The sequence below is a fragment of the Suricata suricatta genome, chromosome 17 (assembly GCF_006229205.1).
Source record: "Suricata suricatta isolate VVHF042 chromosome 17, meerkat_22Aug2017_6uvM2_HiC, whole genome shotgun sequence".
Lineage (NCBI taxonomy): Eukaryota > Metazoa > Chordata > Mammalia > Carnivora > Herpestidae > Suricata > Suricata suricatta.
The window spans coordinates 1,835,797-1,858,084 of NC_043716.1; the positions used below are offsets into that span (position 1 = coordinate 1,835,797).

At 60.7% G+C, this 22,288-nt stretch overlaps 1 protein-coding gene across 6 annotated transcripts; it reads right to left on the bottom strand.

The window, feature by feature from the left end:
• Positions 1–960: 960 nt before the first annotated feature.
• On the bottom strand, positions 961–21,580 carry DLG4 (discs large MAGUK scaffold protein 4). 6 transcript variants are annotated; one of them, XM_029928448.1, is made up of 20 exons: positions 21,431–21,580; positions 13,750–13,815; positions 10,264–10,317; positions 10,073–10,123; positions 9,753–9,877; positions 9,485–9,654; positions 9,245–9,381; positions 8,950–9,094; positions 6,508–6,803; positions 6,245–6,413; positions 6,038–6,152; positions 4,779–4,955; positions 4,519–4,555; positions 4,397–4,424; positions 4,221–4,268; positions 3,843–3,944; positions 3,412–3,584; positions 2,401–2,510; positions 1,832–1,923; positions 961–1,689 (listed from the first exon to the last, which is right to left on the bottom strand). In XM_029928448.1, exons 1-20 carry the CDS (start codon positions 21,458–21,460, stop codon positions 1,583–1,585), a joined length of 2,232 nt encoding a protein of 743 aa, XP_029784308.1. In that variant the 5' UTR covers positions 21,461–21,580; the 3' UTR covers positions 961–1,582. The 6 variants fall into 6 exon arrangements, with proteins under 6 accessions (XP_029784308.1, XP_029784307.1, XP_029784311.1 ...); XM_029928447.1 differs by having other exon boundaries at positions 10,073–10,132; XM_029928451.1 differs by having other exon boundaries at positions 6,311–6,413; positions 21,431–21,577.
• Positions 21,581–22,288: the final 708 nt, after the last annotated feature.

Genomic DNA, 22,288 nt, shown 5'->3' on the forward strand with positions numbered 1-22,288 from the left:
ACCTGAATCAGAGGGGACAAGGGCAGGATCACAGCCTTCGGGGCGGGAGCCTGTCAGGCACCGGAACAGTGGGCGGAAGAAAAGCTGGATGCAACAGTGTGGCCAGCAGCATCTGAGAAGCTGCAGCAAGACGGGGTCGGGAGAATCAGACTATCTAAAGGAACCAGAATTATTTTCTAATGGACCATTTCCCTTTTTGCCCAGTCTACCAGGAAGCTCAGGGATCATATTTACCCTCATAGCTATCGAATCTGTTTTTCCTTTTTTTTTTTTTTTTAATCTTTCATATCGAGGCCCCATTTCCCTACCCTGGTCATCAGCAAAGCTCCTTCAAATCCTTCTGCAGAGCTGGGGCATAAACAGATCTAATAAATGAATATCGACACAGCATTTCTTACCCGCATACCTTGGGAAACATCACTGCAGGAGCCCAGCTCTGTCCAGAACTCTCTGAACATGAATCAAGAAAACTTGCCTCCATATTTTCCTTCAGGGAGTGCTCTGCTGTCCAGACAGACCAGGAGGGTGACCAGGGCTGGCCTAAGTTGGCAGGGCCCTAGGCCGGTCTGGCCTCCTCATTCTGGGCCCGTCAGTGACTTTGCACTGCGCCTCCAGCCCCTCCCAGGCCCACACGTCACTGCTGACCCAGGGTCCCTGATTTCAGCGTCCCCCCCGAGGCCCCTCCAGGCCGCTGTGCGTTGGCACAAAGAAAGATCCGACTACCAGACCCTTCCCTACGCTCCCACCCTGTCTCCCTCCTCACCCGGTCCCAAATAAGCAGGCCACACACCAGGTTTCAAGTATCTGTCTCTTCCGTTCACTCTCTCAAAAGAAAAAAATAAATAAATTGCAGAAGGCGGCAGCATTTCCAGTCTTCCCCTGGCTCCCGACCCCCAACCCCGGCCCCACCCCCCACATTCCCACTCCCTCGACCCATCCCTCCCCTTTCCCCCCCAGAAAAAAAAAAATTCCAGGAAAAAAAAAAAAGCCACAGTTAGACCTTCCACTCATGCAAACCGGCAAAGAAAAAAAGGTGGGGGGCATGTGGAAGGCAGGGGGCCCACAGCAGAATCCCCCCACCTATCCCCCCCAAAAAACCACCTTTGAGAAGAAAAAAAAATGGGAGAAACTAAATGCGAAACCAAGGGACATGGGGAGTTATGTGGGGGCAGGGGTGACCCCAGACCTGGCCTCAGGAGAGAGAGGAGGCCTGTGGCCCTGCGTCCCTGCAGCGGGGTGCTCCTCGAGGGGCCCTGACTTCTGGAATGTGTGTGGGAGGAGAGGGGGGAGGGCAGGCGGCCCCCGGTGGGTGTGTGTGTGCGTTGGGGGCGGGCAGGGGCTAGGGTCCTACGGAGCACGGGCTCGGGACCAGGAGCCCGGCCCCTCCCCAGACCCCAGGTTCCTGGGGTACAGGGGTACATGCAGGGGAGTGTCCCCCCTCCAGGGCTGGATCCGGTCAGAAAGGAAATAAATAAGAAGGGACGGGAGGGAGGCGGGGGGTGCGCAGGGCTTGGGCAGTTCAGTCCAGACCGAGGGCCCGGGGGCGGGGACGGGGCGGGTCCAGGCCACCCCAAGGCAGGAGTCAGAGTCTCTCTCGGGCCGGGACCCAGATGTAGGGGCCTGAGAGGTCCTCAATGACGCGCTTCACCTTGTGGTAGATCTCCTCGAAGCTGTCGCCCTCCACGATGGCTGGGGGGGATGGGACGGGCAGTGAGGCCAGAGCGAGGGGCCCCATCTGACTCTCCACGGCCCCCCGGGGAGGGCGCCCCTTTCTCCGCCGTCCACCGGGCACACCTGCCCGCCTGGATCCGCGCGAGGGCCGCCGCCTCACCTGAGAAGCACTCCGTGAATTCCTGCTCCAGTTTGGTGGCTCTGTCGAAGGCTTTGCGAGCTTGTTCCTCTGTGATCCGCTTATTAATCTCTCTGCGGAGAGCGAGGGACACGCAGATCTGAGCATGGGTCCCGCCCTGCCTTTCACCTCCTCCATCCAGGCAAGTTCAGTTGCAACCAGTATTTTCTGATTTGGAGCACGGAGCGATAGACATGATTCCCCGTGTCTCCTCTGGTGCCACAAACGAACCCCCATCCCACCGCACGACCCACCGCGGCCGGTGTGGCCGCTCCAGGGACCTCTCCAGAGCCTCATCCTTCCGGACTTCAGTCCGAGCGAAGAGACTCAGCCTCCAACTCCCAGCAGCCCGGAGGCCCCGCTGGGCCAGCAGGTGCATGCCCCAGGGGCTGCTGGGAGTTGCGGTCTGGCTCAGCCCGAGGCTGGAGAAGAAGGGGCAGGCCAGGCCCCCTCGAGGGCTGCTGTCCAAGGTTCTGAGGGGAGAGTTCGACAGAGGCCCAGGGCCACAGGTGCAGGGGCGCTGAGGGGAGGCCCCCTGAGACCATACTCACAGCACATTCTCCAGGGAGCGGGGGCGGATGAAGATGGCGATGGGGTGCAGGTGGGCCGCCTGCAGCCGCCGCACGGCATTGGCCGAGACGTCGAGGATGCAGTGCTTTCCCTGGGGGTGGGCGGGGGGTGGGGGGACCAGCAGGTGGCAGGAAAGGACGGACAGAGGTGCCAGGACAGGACACGGTAAGTGGAAAGGCGGGGGATGGGGGAGTGGCCAAAGGGAAGTGACATGGATGTCCAAAGACACATGGCCAGAGAGTCAAGGTGGGAAGGGGGTGAGGACAGACAGAGTTAAAGACAGAGAAAGAGGAAGGGGCAGACGGAGCCCAAGGGAAGGAGCCAGCACAGGAGGAGGGGGTGGAGGATGGGTGGAGCCAGGTCAGGGGGGCAGCAGCGAGCAGCAGCGGGGACGGGTGCAGGCGGGAGCAGGAGAGAGGAAGGGGGAGGAGAAGAGAAGTAGGATGGGGGGGCAGACAGAGGACAGACAGATGGAAGGAACAAGGAGAGACAGGTGGGTGGGAGGAGAGGCAGATGGAGGAGCCGTGGAGGGAGAGAGGGCAGAGTGGGGGGCAGCGGGGAAAAGGAGGTGGTGGGAAGCAGGAGAGGGGGTGGGACCCCAGGAGCAGGCACGGGCAGAGGGCCACAGGGGAGCCAGACAGAGGGAAGGACCAAGGCGGGAAGGCCAAGCCACCAAGGGCAAGGCCACAGGAAGAGAGGAAAAGTGGGGCAAGGAGGAGGGAAGGGGGGAGAGGGGACAGATGGTGGAGAAGAGTTTGGGGTCAGGCAAGGAGGGAGGCGGGGGGCGGGGAGGGGCAGGCGGTCAGACAGAGTTGCCCAAGAGGAGAAGGAGGCGGAGGAGGGAGTGGAGACCCAGCAGGGAAAGAGACAGAGAGAGAGAGAGTTAGAGAGAGCTGGGGGGGAGGCCATGGGGTGGGCGGGGGGGGGGGGGGGGGGGGGGGGGGGGGGGGGGGGGGGGGGGGGGGGGGGGGCAGGGCGCTCGCGGGTCCTACCTGCTCGGCCACCTCCCGCACGGACTGCACGCTCGTCCCGTACAGGTGGCTGTTGTACTGGCCGGCCTCGATGAACTTGTGCGCCTGAATGTCCTTCTCCATTTTCTCCCGGGAGGACACGAAGTGGTAATCCCGGCCATCTATCTCGTACTCCCGCTTGGGCCGCGTCGTATCTGCCAGAAGTCACCCCACCCCCCAAAGATCTAAGCACCGTCCCGCATGCTTACAGCCTGCCTGCACCCAACCGCTGACGGGGGCTGCTGGGGGCACCGAGATGCGCAGGGGCAGGACCACCTCCCCCAGCACCCCCACCCAGAGCTCCCAGGGCTCCGAACGGGGCAGGAGGGCGGCTGAGAAGCACCCCTTCTCTGAGAACCCCGGGGTCCTCCTGCCCCCACCTCCCTCCCCCACCCCAGGGCCCCAGCACTCACGGGGGACACAGGATCCGAACTTGTCGGGGAACTCGGACAGAAGGTCATCATTGGCTCGGTCCTTGGTGGGCCCAAGGATGATGATGGGGCGAGCATAGTGCACTGAGGACAGAGAGCCAGCTCAGGCTGGGGGCAGAGGCGGGGAGCGGCCGGGGCTGGGGGGTGGTGTGAGGAGGGCAGAGCCCAGGAGCAGCTGGGGCTGGGGGGGGGGGGCAGAGGCGGGGAGCGGCCGGGGCTGGGGGGTGGTGTGAGGAGGGCAGAGCCAGGGAGCAGCTAGGGCTGGCAGGGGGGGCGCCAGGAGGGCAGAGTCGGGGAGCGGCCGGGGCTGAGGCGGGCAGAGCCAGGGAGCAAATAAGCTGGGGCGGGGCTGGGACTCACCTTCCATCTGCGTCACCGTCTCGTAGCTCAGAACTGAGTCTTCTCGACCTAGTGGGAGGCAGGGCGTCTGCGAGGGGTTGGGAGGCAGGGATCTTGGGGCCCCGTGTGGCCTTCCTCAGATATCAAGAGAAGCTCAGGGCTCCCTCACCCAGCTTGGCCAAGCTGACCCCACCTACCCTGTGATCCAGAGCTGGAGCCCCAATCCTGCGGAGAGGGAACAGAAAGAGCACGCCACGTGGTTGCTGGGGTTCAGCCCTTGAGTCCCCACTCCTCCACCCAAGCTCACGCCCCCACCTACCTTGGCCTTTAACCTTGACCACTCCCGTCGTTCGACCCTGTGGGGGACATGGAGGGACGGGAGGGTAGGGGAATGGCCGGTGAGGGGCCCCAGAGCCTCACCCCCGGGCCAGCTGACACCACCACCTCCAGGCAGCCCATGGGCCCCAGTGCTCCTCGGGCTCGTGGAGAGGCAGAGGCTGCCCGGCAGACAGGCCTCGGAGAGGTCAGAGGGCAGGCCCGGGGCCTACCGGCCGCCCACCCGGGGACTCCGGGGCTCACCGCCGTTTGCTGGGGATGAAGCCGATGTCGTCGGCCTCGCTGTCGGGGTGGACCCGCCGCGCCTGCCACCACTCCTCATCGCTGGCGTCCAGCACGTGCAGCACGTCCCCGAAACGGAAGCTCAGGGCCTGGCTCAGGAAGCCACAGTCCTTGGTCTTGTCGTAATCAAACAGGGCCCTGCAGGGTGGGCAGCCGTCGGTCAGGCACCGGCCGAGGTCTGAGGCACCCCGAGACCCAGCCAGGCCTTCCAGCAAAGTGGGGCCGCTCACAGCCCTCCCGCGGGGGCCGGGACCCCGAGGAACCCCAACACAGCGTGGGGAGCAACCGCTCCCCTGTGACACACAATCGCACAACTCCTAGATGCCCCTCCGCCCGCGCTGTGCCAGAGATCAGGCTGCGGATCCCGTACGACTTCCAGAGTAAGATCCAGAAGGCTGCCGTCCCAAGAATGCGGGCGCAGGGGACAGTCACTGAGGCAACGCGGGATGCGCTCTGATTCAGAAGACAGAACAAGACCACCCTTTGCGAACCCTGACCATCCCCATCAGCTCCAAGTTCCCATCAGTGCGTCACGGCCCTAGGGTCCGGCCACGGGAGGGCGGGACGGCGGAGGCAGCACACAGCGCAGGCGTGAGACTGAAGGGGACCACACGGAGGAGACTGGGACCCGCTGGGGGCACCTGGGAGGCACAGCAGACCACCCCGGGAGCCCACCGGACCCCCGCAGGGAGGAAAGGGCCGAGTGGGGAATGAGCAGATGACAGTGCCCATTAGCGAGGGGGAAACACTGGCTCAGCGAGACGGGACGAAAGGACACGGTACACAAGGACACAGGAGAAAGCGCCGAGCCCAGTGTGGGGCGTGCTGGGTCCCAGTGGACTCGTCCAGAAAGCAGATGGCCAGAAACGCAGATGTGGACCTCCAGGAAGAGGTCAGGCCAGAGAGGACGGGAGCTCCAAGGGAGAGAAGGTGGGGAGAGAGAGGCAGAAGGCAGAGAGCTGTGACCCCCTCCCCTGCAGGGACAACATTCCAAATAGCCAGGAGCCACCCCCTGCCCCCTGGCAGTAGCCTCAGAGTTACCCAACTGTGGAGGGCCCTGACGGGAGGGGCAGGCGGGCCAGGGGCCAGAAGGCAGTGGGGATCCTGGAGGCAGACGATACTCTCCCCCACCCTGCCCTGTGTCACCAGGCAGGGCTCAGGGGAAGGGCTGAGGGCGGGGGGACAGAACGAAGAGGTGCCCGGTCCAGGAAGTGTCCGACCTGATGTAGAAACCCCTTTTGGGGTTGCTCCGCAGAGAGGCGGTCCCTGAGCCCAGGCTACTGTTCATGAGTTGTTCCCGGAGGTCGTGGATCTTGGCCTCGAATCGGCTGTACTCTGAGGAAGGACGAGAAGGTCCTTGAGCTCTGCACCCCCCACCCCCCACCCAGAGCTCAGCCGCTTCCCTCCCTCACCCCCACTGGAGTCACCAGCCGAGGAGACCGGGCTCTGAGGACCCTCTGAGCTCTCGACATGGGGCGCTTCGGGCCTGGTACCTTCCGGTTTGTACTGAGCAATGATGGTGACCGTCTGGCCCGCGTTCTTCAAGGCAATGGCAGCCTGCTCATGGCTGGCACTGCGGAGGTCAACACCGTTCACCTAGAGACGGGGGACAGGCTGAGCCGCTGGGGACGGGACCGGGCTCCAGCCCCAGCGAGGAGGGGGGGTGGGGCAGGGGCCGGCCTTCCCTCACCGAGAGGATCTGGTCCCCCTTCCGCAGCTCCCCGCTGAGGTCCGCAGGGCCGCCGGCCAGGATAAAGGAGATGAAGATGCCCTCACCGTCCTCGCCGCCCACAATGTTGAACCCCAGGCCCGTGGAGCCCCGGTGGATCACTATCCGCCTCGGTTCCCGGGGAATGTCTTCCTCCCCCAGCAGGTCCTTGGCCACCGGGGAGTAACGCCGAGGGGAGGTGGGGGTCATGGCTGTGGGGTAGTCGGTACCCAGGTAGCTGCTGTGGCTAATCTCGTTGTCCAGGTGCTGGGAATACGCTGGAAGACGTGGGAGAAGCGGTGAGGGGGCGCCCACCGCCCCATCTTCCCCCCCCAGGGAACCCAGAACGCCAGACTCAAGGGGACCTTTCTCTGCCAGCGTGTAGGGCGGGGTGAAGGGGGCGTCAGATCCCAGCAGCGCTGGGGGGCAGGAATTCACAGGCCATATCAGGGGCCGGTTCTCCTGGGGAGGAGGGGCGGGGCGGTTTGAAGGTTACATGTCCTCCGTCCAGCAGGGGTGGCCCAGCGACGGGGAACATGGGCACCAGGCTTTGGTGGCTTTCTTCTGGGTGCTGGGCTTCCGCAGATCTCTGTCTATAAAATTCCTGTCTCTCTCACTCTCTCTGATTTTCCTGCTCTTGGCTGTCCATTGGTGGGGAAAACTAGGTCATTTGATAAATTTTCCCACTTTCTACTGGAGAAATTCTTTTAAAATTTTTTATTAATGGCATGTTTTTATTTATTTTTGAGAGAGAGAGACAGCACAAGCAGGGTAAGGGCAGAGAGAGAGAAAGAGAGAAGGAGACACAGAATCCGAAGCAGGTCCCAGGCTCCCAGCTGTCAGCGCAGAGCCCGACGCGGGGCTCAAACCCATGAACTGTGAGATCATGACTGGAGCTGAAGTGGGATGCTTAACCGACTGAGCCGCCCAGGCCCCCTCTGCTTGAAAAATTCTAATGAGGAAATCACTGCTTGCATCTTCATGCTGTTACCATGTGCCTCTGCCCCATTCCTCCTATAATTCGTTCTGGAGGCTTCGTCCAACTCATGTTCAATTTTTTGGCAGAAACAGTTCACAGATGATAGTATGTATTTCCTACCGCATCACAATGGGCTGCAAGAACCTCTGGTCGCCTTAGGAAAGACTAACTGGGAGCTTCATCTGTTGCCAGCCGACCCGCCCCCATCTATGCCCCCCCCAGCCCCTCACCTGACAGCTTCAGTGCCCACTGAGGGCCATGGCCGGGTTGGGACAGTTCAAAACCCGGTGAGGTTTCACTGGGGATTGCAAGCCAGAATATTCTTTTTTTTTTTTTTTTTTTTTGAGTAGAAGAAGAAGAAGCACTTATCAGTGGGAATTATTTTATAAAAAGGAACTTTCCCTTCACGCCTGGGTGGCTCAGTCGGCTGAGCGTCTGACCTCGGCTCAGGTCATCTCACGGTGAGCTGGAGCGCCGCATCGAGCTCTGTGCTGGCAGCTCGGAGCCTGGAGCTGCTTCCTGCTTTGGATTCTGTGTGTCTCTCTCTGCCCCTCCCCTGCTCCTCTTCTGTCTCCCGCTCTCTCTCAAAAATAAAAATAAAACATTTAAAGTAAACTTAAAAAATACATAAAAGGTAAAAAGTAAAAAAGAACTTCCCCGTATCAACCATTTGGTTATTCCGAGGTACAGTCTGTCTGTACAGGAGAAGGAGGAGAATCTGCACCTCTTTCCCCGGATTTGCCGGTTTTCATTACAAACGGGCCCCTAGCAACCTCCGAAGGTGTCATTGTGGAAACCCCGGGCTCCTGGCTGACTACGCTGTCACGTGCAAACGGATGTTGAATTTCATCAACGTCTTTTCCAGCATCAATTTCAAATGACCTTACGGTTGGTGTCCGTTGTTCAATCCAGTGAACCGTGTGAACAGGTTTCCCAACACAGAACTGCCTTCAGTCTTCTGGAAAAAACCCTACTGGGTGACGATGTTTTTCCCTTCAGCGGCTGCTGTGTTTGGTCGGCAACTACGTTCCTACAAACTTCTACTTCCCTGTTCAGAGGCAGAATTGGCCTCTGGTTTCCATCTCTCACGTGAGCTCTGCAACCTTCTGAAAGGCCCTTACGTGAAACGTGAACCCTTTGATCTGTCCCCGTGCTCAGAAAGAGTGTTAAGAATTATCTATGCCTTGAAGATTTGAGAGAAATTAGCTATAGACCCATCCGGGCCTCGTGCCTTCTTGGGGAAAGACGGGCGACGATCTTTTCTAGGTCCTTCTATGGTTACTGATTTTCCATCTCTTTCCAACCACAGAAGGAAAGAGAATGTTTGTATGTCCTGGCGAGTATCCAAAGGGGAACACTCACCGGATGTCATGGTGGGAAGTGGGATGGGTCACGGGGGTAACTGGGATGGGTCGCGGGGAGCTTTGAGGTTGGGGGGTTCTCACAGGTTGTGATGTCTGGGGGAGCGTAGCTGTCACTCAGGTAGGCATTGCTAGGCTTGGCCACCTTCAGGTACACGACGTCATATGTGTTCTTCAGGGCTGCCACCGCGTCCTCATGCATGACGTCCTCCAGCCCCACGCTGTTGACCTGGGGCCACGGAAGGAGAGCTCAGACAGCCAGAAATGGCCCCAAGACTGACAATGCTGGGGTAGAGGTGACAAGGAGGACTGGACCTTCCTTTGGGGGTGGGCCACGTGGCGAGACCCAAGTGTGGGCTGGCACTGACGGGGTCCTCACCGCTAGAATCTTGTCCCCAATCTGTAGTCTCCCATCCTTGTGGGCAGCACCCCCTTCGATGATCTTCGTCACATAGATGCTGTTGTCTCCGGGAATGTGCTGGTTCCCCACACCCCCTGCGATGCTGAAGCCAAGACCTGGGTGGGGGGAGGGGCAGAGGTGGGCGTCCGGGCTGCCCGGGGAGTAGCCCTTGGGGCAGGGGACGGCGGAGACAGGGGCGGACACAGAACGGGTCACTACCTTTAGGGCCCTTGATGAGTTTGATCTCCATGAGCTTCTCCGCCGGGGGCTTCCGACGCATGACGTAGAGCCGGACGATGGAGCCCGCCTCCTTGAGGGCCTCGACCGCCGCAGAGTGGGTCACCTCCCGCACATCCACTTCATTCACAAACAAGATGCTGTCGTTGACCCTGGGGGCAGCAAGGTGGGCCTGAGCCAGGAGCGTCCTGCCGCCCCGGCCCTCCCTTCCGAGGGACCCAGCATCCTACACCCTGTGCGCTCTCCCCACCTGAGGCGGCCGTCCTGGGCCGCGGCGCCACCAGGAATGATCTTGGTGATGAAGATGGACGGGTCGTCCCCAATATGTGGGTTGTCAGTGCCGCCTGCGATGCTGAAGCCCAGACCTGAGTTGCCCTGGGCAGAAGGAAGGGAGTGGCGTCAGCCCCGCCGGCCGCCGGCTCCTGGCAAGGCGACTCGAGCAGGGAGTGGGCTCAGGGGCCATGTGACCCGAGCAGGAAGGGACGAGGCTAAGGGACTGGCCACCCAGAACACACAGGCACAGAGACAAGTGCTGATGGGGGGGGACGCAGAGCGGGGGAGCCTGCTCACCCTTTCCAATGTGATTTCCTCGTATTCCATTTCCCCCTCCGTCCCGTTCACCTGCAACTCCCGCACGGGCCAGAGACACAACACCAGTGAGACGGGCATCCCAGCCACAGCGCCGGCCCCTGCCCGGCCGGGGCCGACCCTCCCGCTCTCCCGCCTCCTCCTGCGGCCGCCCCAAAATCTCAGCAACTCACATATCCCGGGGCTTCCAATGTGTCGGTGTTGACAATCACGGGAGGAGAGTTGGCCTGTGAGGGCAAGGAGATGCAAATCCGCCTGAGCCTTTGCTCACGAGGAGGCCTGTCATCGGGGGTCCCGCCTGCCTGGCTACCCTTTTGGCCTCTTGAACCAAGCCTGCTCTTGAACCCCGCAAGGACCCAGCTCAATCCGTATTGCGCGCACGCGCGCACACACACGCACACACGTGCACGGCCCTAACACTGCCGGGCCCGGGCCCCCTGCGTGTGGAAGGAGGTGTCTGAGAAGCGGGAAAGGAGGGAGAGACAACCAGATGGGTAAGCAGCAGGTGGTACAGAGTGGGGGGGCAGGCGAAAGGGGGAGCTTCTCACCGGATGTAACACCACGGGATGCTACTTCCTATGTGCTACACACATACACCCCAGTGCTTACACGTCCACCGGGTCCTGCCCCCCATCGCTGTCCCTGTCGCCTGTCATATACACCCAGGAGCCTTGAGAATCCTCCCTCAGATTTGCCTCTTTTGCCCTAAACCCTGGGTCCCGGGAATCAGGGGTTCCCCCAGCTGCAGGCCCCTCCCTCCTCACCCACCCGCCATCCAATCCACCCCTTCCTCTAAGGACTCTGTTGCCTAGCAATGGTATCTAAGCCCAGCCAAGGCCTGGGGAGACCCACCTCCAGAAGGCCCTGTCGCCAGGACAACGGGGGTGGGGGGAGGGAGATGGGCGTGGCCTAGGGGCGACCAGACTCCCAAATGCAGAGGGGGATCCGCTAACCCCGCCTCTCCTGCCCTGGGCCCCGCCCCCCGGTAGCCAGGCGAGAGAAGTCCAGGTTGAAGAGGTTTGTGGGCGCAGCGTATCCTGAAGGCCCCCTTTCTCCCTCTTCCACGCCCCTCATCCTACGCAGTGCAAAGGACGTCAGGAAAGGGGGAGTGGTGAAAGACATCCGGGTCCTATCTTCTCATCTACTCCCCCCTCCGCCTTCACTCTGGAAAGGGTTAAAGTGGGCGTACCCCGGCCCTGACGTCAGTCTCCTGGACGCGGCAGGGTCTCTACACTCTGGGGCGGGGCCGAACCTAGGGGCTTCCCCAATTGCCAGGGCAACCGAAACCCCGTCTCCATGGCCATGGGGGAGGAGGCCAAGAGCTTCCTTCCGGGGTCCCAAACCTATCTCTTCTTTAAACAGATATCTGGAGCCTACCAAGCGCGAGGCACTCATCACGGGTTCCCCAGACTCCTCGATCTCCCCCCAAAAGGGCCCGTCCTCCCTCCTGCTATTTCTCAACACTGCACGTTACTTCTCGAGCTCTGGAATAGGTTTCATACCCGCAAATCCATTAACACCGCCTGCCTCTGATCCTTCAAATCTCAGCAAATGCCGTTATCCAACCAATAGCCACTGCCGGCCAAAATCCCCTCCTCAAGGCTGTCCTCCATCCCACAGCCTAACCTGCTCCCCACCCCTTCCCTGTCCTCAAACCAAGGTCCTTCCCCAGGCCGCACCGCTCCGCCTTGCCTACCTGCCTCAGCTTCCCATCCCTCCCCCTACAGCGGCCCACACCCTCCACCCGTACTCCTGCCCCACCTTCTGTTCTGTCTTGCAACCCAGCCTTCGCCCTCCACCGCTTTCAGTGCGTCCTGGTCCAGCATCCCACCCCCACCCCCCGCCGCCCTCCCGGCTCCATGTCCGGCTCTCATCCTCCACCCCAACTTCTGACGCCCCAGAGATATCCATTCTCCCTGATCCGAGCTTCAAACCCTGGAGATTCTGTCCAAATCATCACCCATCTCCTCTGCCAATTGAGACTTCCGCCGGCTGGCTCGTCCGGCCCCCAGACCCCCACCCTCTCACCGGCCCTCCCGCTGGCTGGCTCAGGGCCACGGGCACCCTCTCCTCCGCTTCCCGGTGTTTCCCGAACTCTGTTCCCGGCACGGCTCTCGATAGCCCGAGCCCACTACCACGCTGCACACCTCTCTACCCCACTCCCCTCCCCAGGGAGCTTCCTGCTCTCCTCTCCTCTCATAAAGGGCACCCCTAGTCCGCCTTCTCGCTCCTTGCAGCCGGCTGGGCTTCCCAGGGATGCTCTGTGCTCCCTCCTCACCCAGGGCCAGACTTCTGCTCCTCTCCATCGACAAAACCTTGGCCCTGACTTCACAGCCTCATCCCTTCTGCCCCAGGGCCTCTCCCCCTTTTGGGGTCTCTCCATTTTGCTACCGGCCAGAGAATGGTCTTTCTTTCCCTCCTCTTCCTCACCCCAGAACCTCCTGCGGCCCCCTCCCTGCCGCCTCATCTCCAGGTTCAGAAACCTCCTCCCTGTCCTCTCGGTGAAATGTCCGCAGCCTCCCTCTTCCTGGGGCATCCCGCAAGATTCTGGAATCCCAACCCTGCCCCCACAGTTTTCCCCTCAAAGTCACAGCTTGCCCAGGACCTCCGTCCCTCCCCATCCTGCGCCCCCAGAAAAGTGTGAAGGGGAAGAAGATAGAAAGTGGCCTGGAGGAGGGAAGGTCCCAGAACCAGGCCTCCCGGGGACTGGGGAAGGGAAGACAGAGGGTCAGCACAGAGGGGAGGAGAGGGAGAAACAGGTGGTGCATAATATCATGGGGGGCAGGAGGGGCTCGGAGGAGAAAAGGGTGGAGGCCAGGAAAGGGGGGAAAGGGAACTGCCAGAGAGCGGGAGTGCTGGCCCACCGCGGAGGAGGCCCGAGCCCGGAGGACAGAGCCGGGGATCAGGGAGGGAGCAGGCGAGTGCGTGGGAGGAAGAGAGAGACAGCATCCTGAAGCAGCACCCAGCCAGCCCGCGGGAGGGAAGGGCGGGGAGGAGGGCAGGGAGCCCAGGAGGGGCGCAGAGGCCGGGGCAGGGGACCGAGGCAGAAAGGCCCCACGACCGGGAGTCTCCGACCAGACAGATGGAAAGGGCTGGAGACTCGAGCACATGGAGAGCCAGGCCCAGAGGCCGGAAGTGGGGGGAGGAGGCGGAGAAGGGACAAGAGCAAATGAGGGCAGCGGGAGCTCCGCACAGAGCTCAGGGCACAGAAAACGGAAACGGAGGTGGGGGTGTGAAGGAATGGAGAGGGCCTGGGGTCGGGAGCATCCTGGGGGTGCACGCATCTCAACACACGTGCGTGCAGGCACGCGCTCACACGCACACCCTGGCCTAAGCTCTACACCCATTCCCCCTGGTCGGGCCTCTGTTTCTCCTCGGTAGGGACAAGGTGTTTCCGGCCCCCCCAAGCGCCCCCTCTCCAAGCCCCAGGAGCCCAAGCCCCAGCCGCCCGGTCCCAGCCTCCTCCCACCTACGCCTCTCGCCCTACCGGCCCTGGGGGGTCGTTGTAGCTCCGAGGCTCCGAGCGCCGCACTGGGGAGGGGGCCGCCCGCATCTCCTACCTTGAGGGGGGAGAGGTGGGCGTGGCCCACGACCCCATGGACGGCCTCGAGGTGGGACCAGCTCCTCTCCGCCACGTGCACCAGCTCGGGGGCGTTTACCTGGTTGGGGAGGTGGGCCGGGCTGTGCTCCAGAGGGGGCGTGTCTTCATCTTGGTAGCGGTATTTCTGGGGATGGGGACCGAGGCGTCACCGGGGCCGGCCCTGCGCCTCGGGCTCCGGGCCGCCCGCCCTGCCGCCTCCTCTCCTCCCCCCGCCCCCCAACGCCAGTGCGGTGCGGAAGGCCCTGGGGCCTGACCAGTTCCTCCCCTTCCCTGTCCTCCAGCCCATTGGTTCCCCTCTCTCCACCCTCCCACAGCCCCTTTCCTGGCCAGGCCGCCACCTCTAGGTTCGTCCCAAATCCCAGACCGTCCCCGCTGCTCCCCCACCGCACCCCAAATCCTACACACACACACACACACACACACACACACACACACCGCCTTCCACCCGGCGCACCTCCTCCTCTGGCCGCCTCCCTCCCCACCCCCCCACCCCTGTCTGGCCCGGGCCTTCAGATACTAGTCCTTGTCACATCCTATCACTGCACCAACCCTCTGACACGCTGACGCCCCCCACCCATTCTCGACGTCCGTCCCCAACTTCTCAGCCTCCCTCATCATCTTCACCCCAGGTCTGTAAGCTCCCTCGTCCATACTCCAGCTGCTCACTCCCACCCCACCCTCACTGCCTCAGTCTCCCCACCGCAACCTCTATCCCAAGAGTGCCTGGCTCCCCAGCACTGGCATGCCAGAGGGAGACAGGGACCGCAGTCCGGCCCTTCCACTTGGCACAGCCCCTCAGGCAGGACAACACTGAACTCTCCCAGCTGTCTCTGCACTGGCCCAGCTGGTTCTCAAGCAGGCTGTACAGGGGCTCCCACGAGTCTGGCCCCATCCCTACAAATGCCCATAGGCCCCGCCAGTTAATCGGATATACTGGGAGCAGAAGGGGGAGTAACAGAGGCTAGGGGGAGAACAGAGGGAGGGGGGAAGGAATGAGTGTCTTCCTGGTGGGCTCACTGGGGAAGGAGGTGGAGAGCTGAGTCTCAGAGTCAATTCCTGGCCTCCCTCTGGCCTTTAGGAGTGAAAGACTCAACATGACCCTTGAGTCCCTTCCCAACCAACCAGCAGCCATCTCACCAGCCCCCATGCTAGCTTAACAAGGACACCAGTAAATGAGATTATCTGCAGGCCAGGGAGAGGCAAAGGGCAGCTGGAGGCCGAACTGGAGGGCGGGGACCCCGCCTGGGTCCTCCCACATCTGCGTTGCACTCCTCAGGAGCCGGCCCCCCAGAGGCAGACAGCCCCCCCAACCCCAAGCTCAGGGAAAAGGCAGGGTCCCCAGGATCCCCTAGGCAGGGTTCCCTCGGGGACAAGACAGAAGACCCTGCCTAAAAAGAAAAGGCAGAACTTTCCTCTCACAAAAAGCATCTGAGAAGCCGAGTACCCCAACATTTGGCGGGCTACAGTTGCGAGACCCAACCGGAGGAGGCTTGTCCAAGTTAATGCCTGATACTGGAGTCGGATTCTGAGAACTCTGAGGAAGCACCCCAAGGTTGCCCATGGCTAAGGGTGCAGCAAGAGAACAGGATGGTGTTGCAGGCGACTTGAGGCCTCTCCCGTCCAGGATGGAGATGGAGCACCTCTAAGAAGGAGCACAGCGGCTCATCAAAGTACACTCGGTTTTCTGGCCCGCAGACTTGGAGAGAGAATGCCGACCCTCAGGTTTCAAGACCACAGGCACAAAATGTAGAGAAGAAGAAGCAAGGCGGGGGGTATAAGCTAAGTAGTCCCCCTCAAAGTCTAGGCCATCCTGGATAACAGAATTCCATGAACTGAAAGGGGCTGTTCATTCCACACCCTGAAAAGGTGGTCTGCAGCCTGGGACAGTGCCCCAGAACTGGGGGCTCTGGGGGACGGGGAGGGGGGAAACAGCTCTCCTGTCTACTGCCCAAGGGTCCCATCCCCTGTGTGGTCATGGGCAGGGCCCAGGGTGGCAGCTTCCGGTCTCCCTGAGTCTGGGGGAGGGTCTGAGCCCATCGGCCCTCCATCTTCAGCCCATCTCACAGGGGAAATCCCTGAATCTGCTGGAGAAATGTCAGGGTGCACATAAAGAAAATGGAATCACAGAAACTCGTCATTTATTCTAGAGAGGAAATGAAGGGAAGTTTTTCTCCCAGTGAGACTGCAGACACATCTCCCTGCCCTACCCCCATGGGGCAGGGGACTGTCTAGAACTGAGGAAAAGTCCCTGTCACGTTAGGAGACAATGTGAAGGAAGGCAGGCACAAGGGAAGGGTACCAAAGTTCCCAGAATGTGCCTGAAGGCGGTTAGGTCCTATGTTGCGTCCCTGGAAACTGTACATGTAGTAAGGGGTTGGGGGGGAAGGGGAAATAAAAAACGTTTCGAGGGGTGGGGGTGGAGGAGAGTAATTCCAAAACTGCAGACTGGCAGGTGGGGGTCTGGGCAGCACCTCTCGGTCCCAGATTACAGGACAACTAAAGCAGGACGGGCAGGAAAGGAGGATCCCTGTTTTACCCCACTGGGACTCTGGGCCCCGACCGCGACAGTTCCGATGCTCCTGGGACCGAGTCTGAATCCCCAAACATTAGGGCAGAGGCAAGGGAAAGGCCTGGGGATCGCTGTCGTTCCTTTTTCCCCTTAGCCCTCTCATCACTGGGGCCCCAGTTGCATAGAATGACCTGGAACCGAGGCTTGCACCCTCAAAATAGAGGGGTGTGAGTGAAAGTGGGGATGTTGATAAGAGGGGCGACCCCCTGCGCCCGTCCGCGAGACACTGCAACCCAGAGACCCCACGCCAAGCAGAAGGAAGAGCGACAGCACTTGAAGCTTGCACCCTGAGATTTGGGGGGTCCGGGAAGAGGGGAGCGGGGCCGGAGCCCATACCGCGGCACGTACCACGCAGAGACACATGGAGGCGAATCTGTTCCGAGCCGACATGGAGAAGGGGAAGGGGACTGAGGGGAGGGGGCGGGTGGGAGAGCAAGGGTCCCAGGATTGGGGGAGGGGGAGGGGCAGAGGGGCGGGGGCTGCGGCGGACGCGGCGACTGGAGGCTGCGGCCGGAGGGGGGGGGGAGGCGCCTGCGCAGTGCGGGAGAGCGTCACGATGGGAGAGAGGGGGTGAGGGGAGACCCTCTTAGACATCAACTTCCCGGGTTCCAGCGGTTTCTCGGTGGACTTCACCTTGCACAGTATGCTCCTATTCCGAACCCCTACGGAAACACTCCTGAAATTCACCGGTTTATAGCTGTAATTCTCATCTAATTTCCTGCCCTAAAATCACCAGGCCCCTAAAGACGGCCGAAGCTCAATGGACCACTACTGGACTCCCAAGGTGCAGGAAAGAGGAATCACTCCTCTCTCACTGCAGAGGGACCCCCCACCTAGGATCTAAAATGCCTCCCACAAGCCCCACCCTGCTCCCTCCCCAAAGATTAATACAGACCTCATCCCCTCAGATGGCAAGACATCTCGTATTCTAACCAGCAGTCCAACCCCCTAACTTTTTAGCCTGACAATGCTCTTCAAGAGTTTAAGGACCACAGACACCGGCTGTCCCCTCAAATTAAACCACCGTTTAAAGCATCCCTTTTAAAATCATATCCCCCAGTCCACTAACAGAGACCTTGAAATTAGTGCAAATATTACCCTTGCTGTAATGTAAACATCCAAATAAGCACTCCTCAAATTCCTTTGGGGTCCCCTATCCAAATCCCTGCATCTAATGAGATATTCATGATTTTCCAATATGCCCAGCTCCAATACCACCAGCAGGCGCGCTGCTGGCTCAGTGGGAAGAGCATGCAACTCTTGGTCTCAGGGTCTTGAGTTCAAGCCCCACATTGAGTGTGGAGATCACTTAAATAAACTTAAAAAAGAAAAACTGAAAAAACCACACTCTACTCCAATTTCTGGAAATACTTCATGTATCTTAAAGCTGATCCTCTAAATTCTATTGAAATCTCTTCGATTTATTCCCAAACCTTTAAATTAATAGATCTTTCCCTGTCCCTATTCTTCATTCCTCAAGTTCACACATCACTCCTTTTTGTGGCTGCCGTTCGTACATCTCCACATCACGCCTATGATACTGAATTCCACCACTCTCAGAAGAGGGCTCCAACCAGATCTAACCCCCACACCCAAGCCTTAAAAAATATTCACCAAAGTAAGATCTGGCCTGCAATTTGCAGTGACCCACAAATCTTCCACAACACCCCAAAACGACTGCCTCAGAGGTTTCCATTTTCTCCCAAACAACTGAACCTGAAAGCCTGTCTTTCCAAATGTTATCCCATTAAACGCCCACCTTCCCGACTCTTAAAGCACACTGAGCAGTGGCCTCGAATCTGGCTCTATAATGCCCACACAGGGCAGAGAGGACAGACCGCCCTAGAATCTCGCCCATGCCCCTCCCTTCCCGTTGATCGGAATCTGTTAGATGCGCCCCCAAGATGACCCCCAATGCCCTAGTTTCGCATCTGGGTAGAATGCTCAGATCTTCAGAGGGAGCCCTTACGGAAGAGCTGGACTCGAAATTCCTTCTAGAATAGAAAATGCACGGGCCCTAGTTCTCCACCAGTGGGCGCTGTAGCCCCTAAGACCCTCCTCCCATCCCCCATTTCCTTTTTCCCTCCATTTTCCGTTTCCCTGTTGCCTGGCAACGCAGCAATCAAGGACTTTGCTGTCGCCTAGCAACCGTCTCCCTGGAACATAGAGCTGAGGTAGGAGGTTGTGCTCTAATGAAATCTGAACAGGCCTCCATCTTAGAAAAACTGAGACGTCAGATCGCCCAGCCTTCGGATTCTCCTTTCCAAAGACCCCCGCACCCCGCAGTCCCTCAGACAACAGGCCCCTCAAAACCCCGTCTCGGATCTGCGCAGGGTACCAGGCCACGCCCCTGCCGGGTCAGCTCCGCCCTCATTTCAGTCGTTACCCAGCCCCAGGCCCCGCCCCTTCCCAAGGGCTGCCGCCCGCCTCCCTCGATAGAGTAAGCCAGACCCCACCCACCTGCTTTCAGGAGACCACGCCCCCGTTCACTTCCCGCCCATTCGCTCCCCCGGCCTCGCCCACACTGTCCCTCCGCCACGCCCCTGTCCGCCAATGAATGAGGCCTTTGGCCACACTGCCCCGCCCCCGGCATCTCAGCTTTGCCCAATAAGGACCACCCGGAGGGTTTAACCGCTTCGCCTCCAGGGCTCCGGCCCAGTACCCGGGTCTTTTCCCACTCTTCCCCCTCCCCCACTTGTTCTGCTCCGCCCTCCGACACCCTCGCCCGGCCCTCAAGTCGGCCACGCAACTTCAGTCGTCGCCGGTTGCCATGGCAACGGCGGCAGCAGCGCGGGGAGAAGGGGGAGGGACGGGGGCGGAGTGGGAGAAAGAGAATCTCAGAGGCAGACACCGGCAGAGACCCCCGGCACGGAGTAAGACTAAGTGATAGGAGTGAGCACAAAGCACAGGGCCTGGCGAATGGTAGGCATTCAATAAATGTTCCTTCAATTACTGCGGCAGGAATCTAAATATAGGCAATGAAAGATGGAGGGCTCTCAAAGGGAGCTGGGAAGCTCAACGACCGCAAAGCCTGAACACCCCCTACCCCACCCAGCATGTTGGGAGCGGGGGACGATGGGGGTGAGGTTGTTGGTGGGGGAAACAAGTGCCTTGTGCCCCCTGCTGGCTCCGCTGGGCTCCCCTCCGCTGCCCTGGATACAGATGAACCACAACTCCCAACAGCCCCACAGAGAGCAACCCTCTAACATTGAGGGCTCCTGTGCCTCAAGGCCTTATGGGAGTTGGAGTCCCCGTCATCCCGAGACTGACAAGTTTTCCGGCCAAGGAATGTGGCAAGCCTGGGTCTCTTCCACGCCTTGTAAAACCCCAAAGGCATGATTGATCCTCTCTGCGCAAGGCCCCTTCCTTCGGGGATGCTCTCACTCTGGGCTCCATCGATGAAGTAGGAGTCTGGAAGGGACATGAATAAACCGCCCCCCCCCCCAATGGCTGTCAGTGCAGGCAAGCCCCTCACCCTCGCTTGCCTATGTATGCTCACATGTTGGAAGCAGGGCCCACACATTCCAACTGGCTTTCTGGGTACACCTGTACCCAGGGAACCACAACCAGGGAACCTAAGGCTGAGGGACAGGTTGAAGGCAGGAGACAGGAGAAGCTAAGGATCAGACAGACATTAAAGGAGACCAGGCCAGAGAAAGTGAGGCACAAAATTCCACCGCCGAAACCACAGGGAACGAGGGAAGCAGCAGCATGGGAGAAAGCCTGGAGCCCACAGACTGGGGGGGAAGGGGACAAGCAAGTAGCTCTGGAGACGGGGTGGGGGCTCCGGACCTAAAGGTCCTCAGCCTCCAGTCTCTACCATCCATGCTCACACGTGCATGATGCATGTGTACACACATGTGTGAGTTTGTGGCAGGGAACATGTGTGTCCTCAGCTCCCTCCCCTGAAAAGCTGCAGTTCCCACTAAATATAACCCCCTCCCCAGCCTGTGACTCACCCGGACCCCGCCTCCCCGGCCCCCACTTCCTGTCCCACCCCCCAACCCCCAGCTGCCTGCCACCCGCCCAGGCCTCCCTCCATACACCAGGCACCCAGCTTGCTAGTCCCAGAGTCTCAAGGCCAAGACCTAGGGATTCTGTAGCCCACCAGGAGCTTGCCTGGGCTCCCCATCCAAGATCTGCCCTTTCCAGGCTCGGACTACACGGACACCCTTGTCGGACCCTCATGGCCCGCGGCCCTGCCCTGCTCCATCTCCTTTTCACCCTGGGGAACCTGCAATCCAGGTGTCCTCCCCACCTTGATCCCAAGTGTCAGGGGTAAGAGGAACATTCCCTGCCATCTGCTCTTCTCCCTCTCTCCTAACATGGGAAGGATACGGTGTGGGAGGAGACAGGGATATGGATGGAGCACCTGCCTGGGCCACCCCCAAATTCTGCACCACCCACCTGGCCCCCCTCCTCAAATCCCTCTCCCCGAAAGCTATCATCCTCAGGGGCTGGCAACCTCTCTTTCCTCCCATGAGAGGAGCCCAAACCCTCCCCTGACCCGGTGCATTCCCTCAGGTGATCCCACAGCAGGCCCTGGCCCTCTGACAGCTCCCAGCCATCCCCATGCCATACGCTCCAACCCTACATGGACAGTGCCCTCGAACGGAGAGTGCCCCCGAATGCATCCACCACAAGACGCTCGCTCTGTAGCTTGAAGGCCCACCCCTTCTCTGCCAGCTGACACCCCCAGCCCAGTCAGGCACTCCCAGCCGATAACCTGCTACCCCCGTGCCGAGAGCCCCCTGAAACTGCACAACACGTCTACAAGCCGGTTTGTCCCCCAGGAGGGAGGAGGACCCCCCCCCCTGTCACGTAGTCCACCTTCTCATGTACAAGAGCAGGACTCCCATGTGAGCCGGGCTTCTCCTTAAATAAGTCTCCCTCAAGCATCGTTGGTGAACCCCAAAACCCACTAGCCCCCCCAAGCCACAAGACAGCCCGAATTTTCCATTTCTCTACAGGTACAAAGGGTTCACTCCAGGGGGCACCTGTGGCCAAACCCAACATTATCTCAGATGTGAACCCCAAAACTAAATCCTGACCCCCAAATACATCTTCTGATGCTGTCACCCCTGGGCCCCCAGCCCCAGATTAGGCCTGCCTAACCCCTCCCCACCAACTCATACCCTCCCCCCAGTGTACAGCCCCCCATCGTACTTACCTTGGTTGTCACTATACACAGACAGTCCATGTTGGGGGGGCTGGCCGCGGCGGCGGGTAAGGGGCTCTGACTTCATCGGAGTTTCGTTCCTCCCCTCCGTGGGTTCTCACCCCTCCCCCCTCCGCACCCCACTTTTGCAGGGGGGGCCAGGATGGGGGGAGGGGTGAGAGGGGAAAGAGGGGGTTGGAGAAGGGAAGGGGAGGGAGCGTGGGAGGGAGGGGAAAGGGGCCCTAAAAGGGGGTCCCCAGTGGAGGGGAGGGGGCTTGGGGAGCACACCCCGATTCTCAGGAGGGGCAGGGGCACAGGGGGCTGGCAGCCCCGGAGTTCGGGGGCTGGGGCATGAGCTGGGGTGGGGGAGGGGAGCCGGATTTCGGGGAGCCCCGGGGTAGGGGGGGGTCTTGCCTAACGGCCAGGGGCTAGAGGCCGTGGCGGGGGAGTGGGGTGGGGGGGGTCGGAGGCGGCAGCGGCCGAGGGAGCCGTGGAGCCGAGGAGGGAAGGGGAGAGAGGAGGAGAGAGGAAGCAGGGGGAGGGAGGGAGGGAGCGAGGAGCGAGAATGGGGGGGTGCCTTGGCAGAGTTAACTGCTTCAGTGCTGGCAGGAACCCGGATAATGGGAAAGGAGATCGGAGCAGATGCAGAGAGGCCCTGAGGCCTGGCCAGGCACCGGCACCCACAGCAGAGGCGAGGAGGAGGTGGCCTGAGTCTCTCAGAGGAGGGAGTACCCGGGCTGCGTTAAATCCTGGAGCCGGGCCCTGGCAGGGGGCAGGGTGTGAGGGGGGGGCTGGCAGGAGGGAATCCCTGGGGGGCTACGTGTCTCCCTCAGGGGGCACAGGGGGAAGCCTGAAAAGTACTTTTGTCCT

Bases quoted from the DNA above. Each gene is read 5' to 3' on its own strand.
- DLG4 (XM_029928447.1), bottom strand. From the start codon at position 21,460: ATGGACTGTCTGTGTATAGTGACAACCAAG. The intron at 3,585-3,842 runs GTGAGTGCTGGG...GACTTCTGGCAG, and splicing joins GTTCGGATCCTGTGTCCCCC to ATACGACGCGGCCCAAGCGG. The intron at 1,924-2,400 runs GTGAGTATGGTC...CGCTCTCCGCAG, and splicing joins CGCTCCCTGGAGAATGTGCT to AGAGATTAATAAGCGGATCA.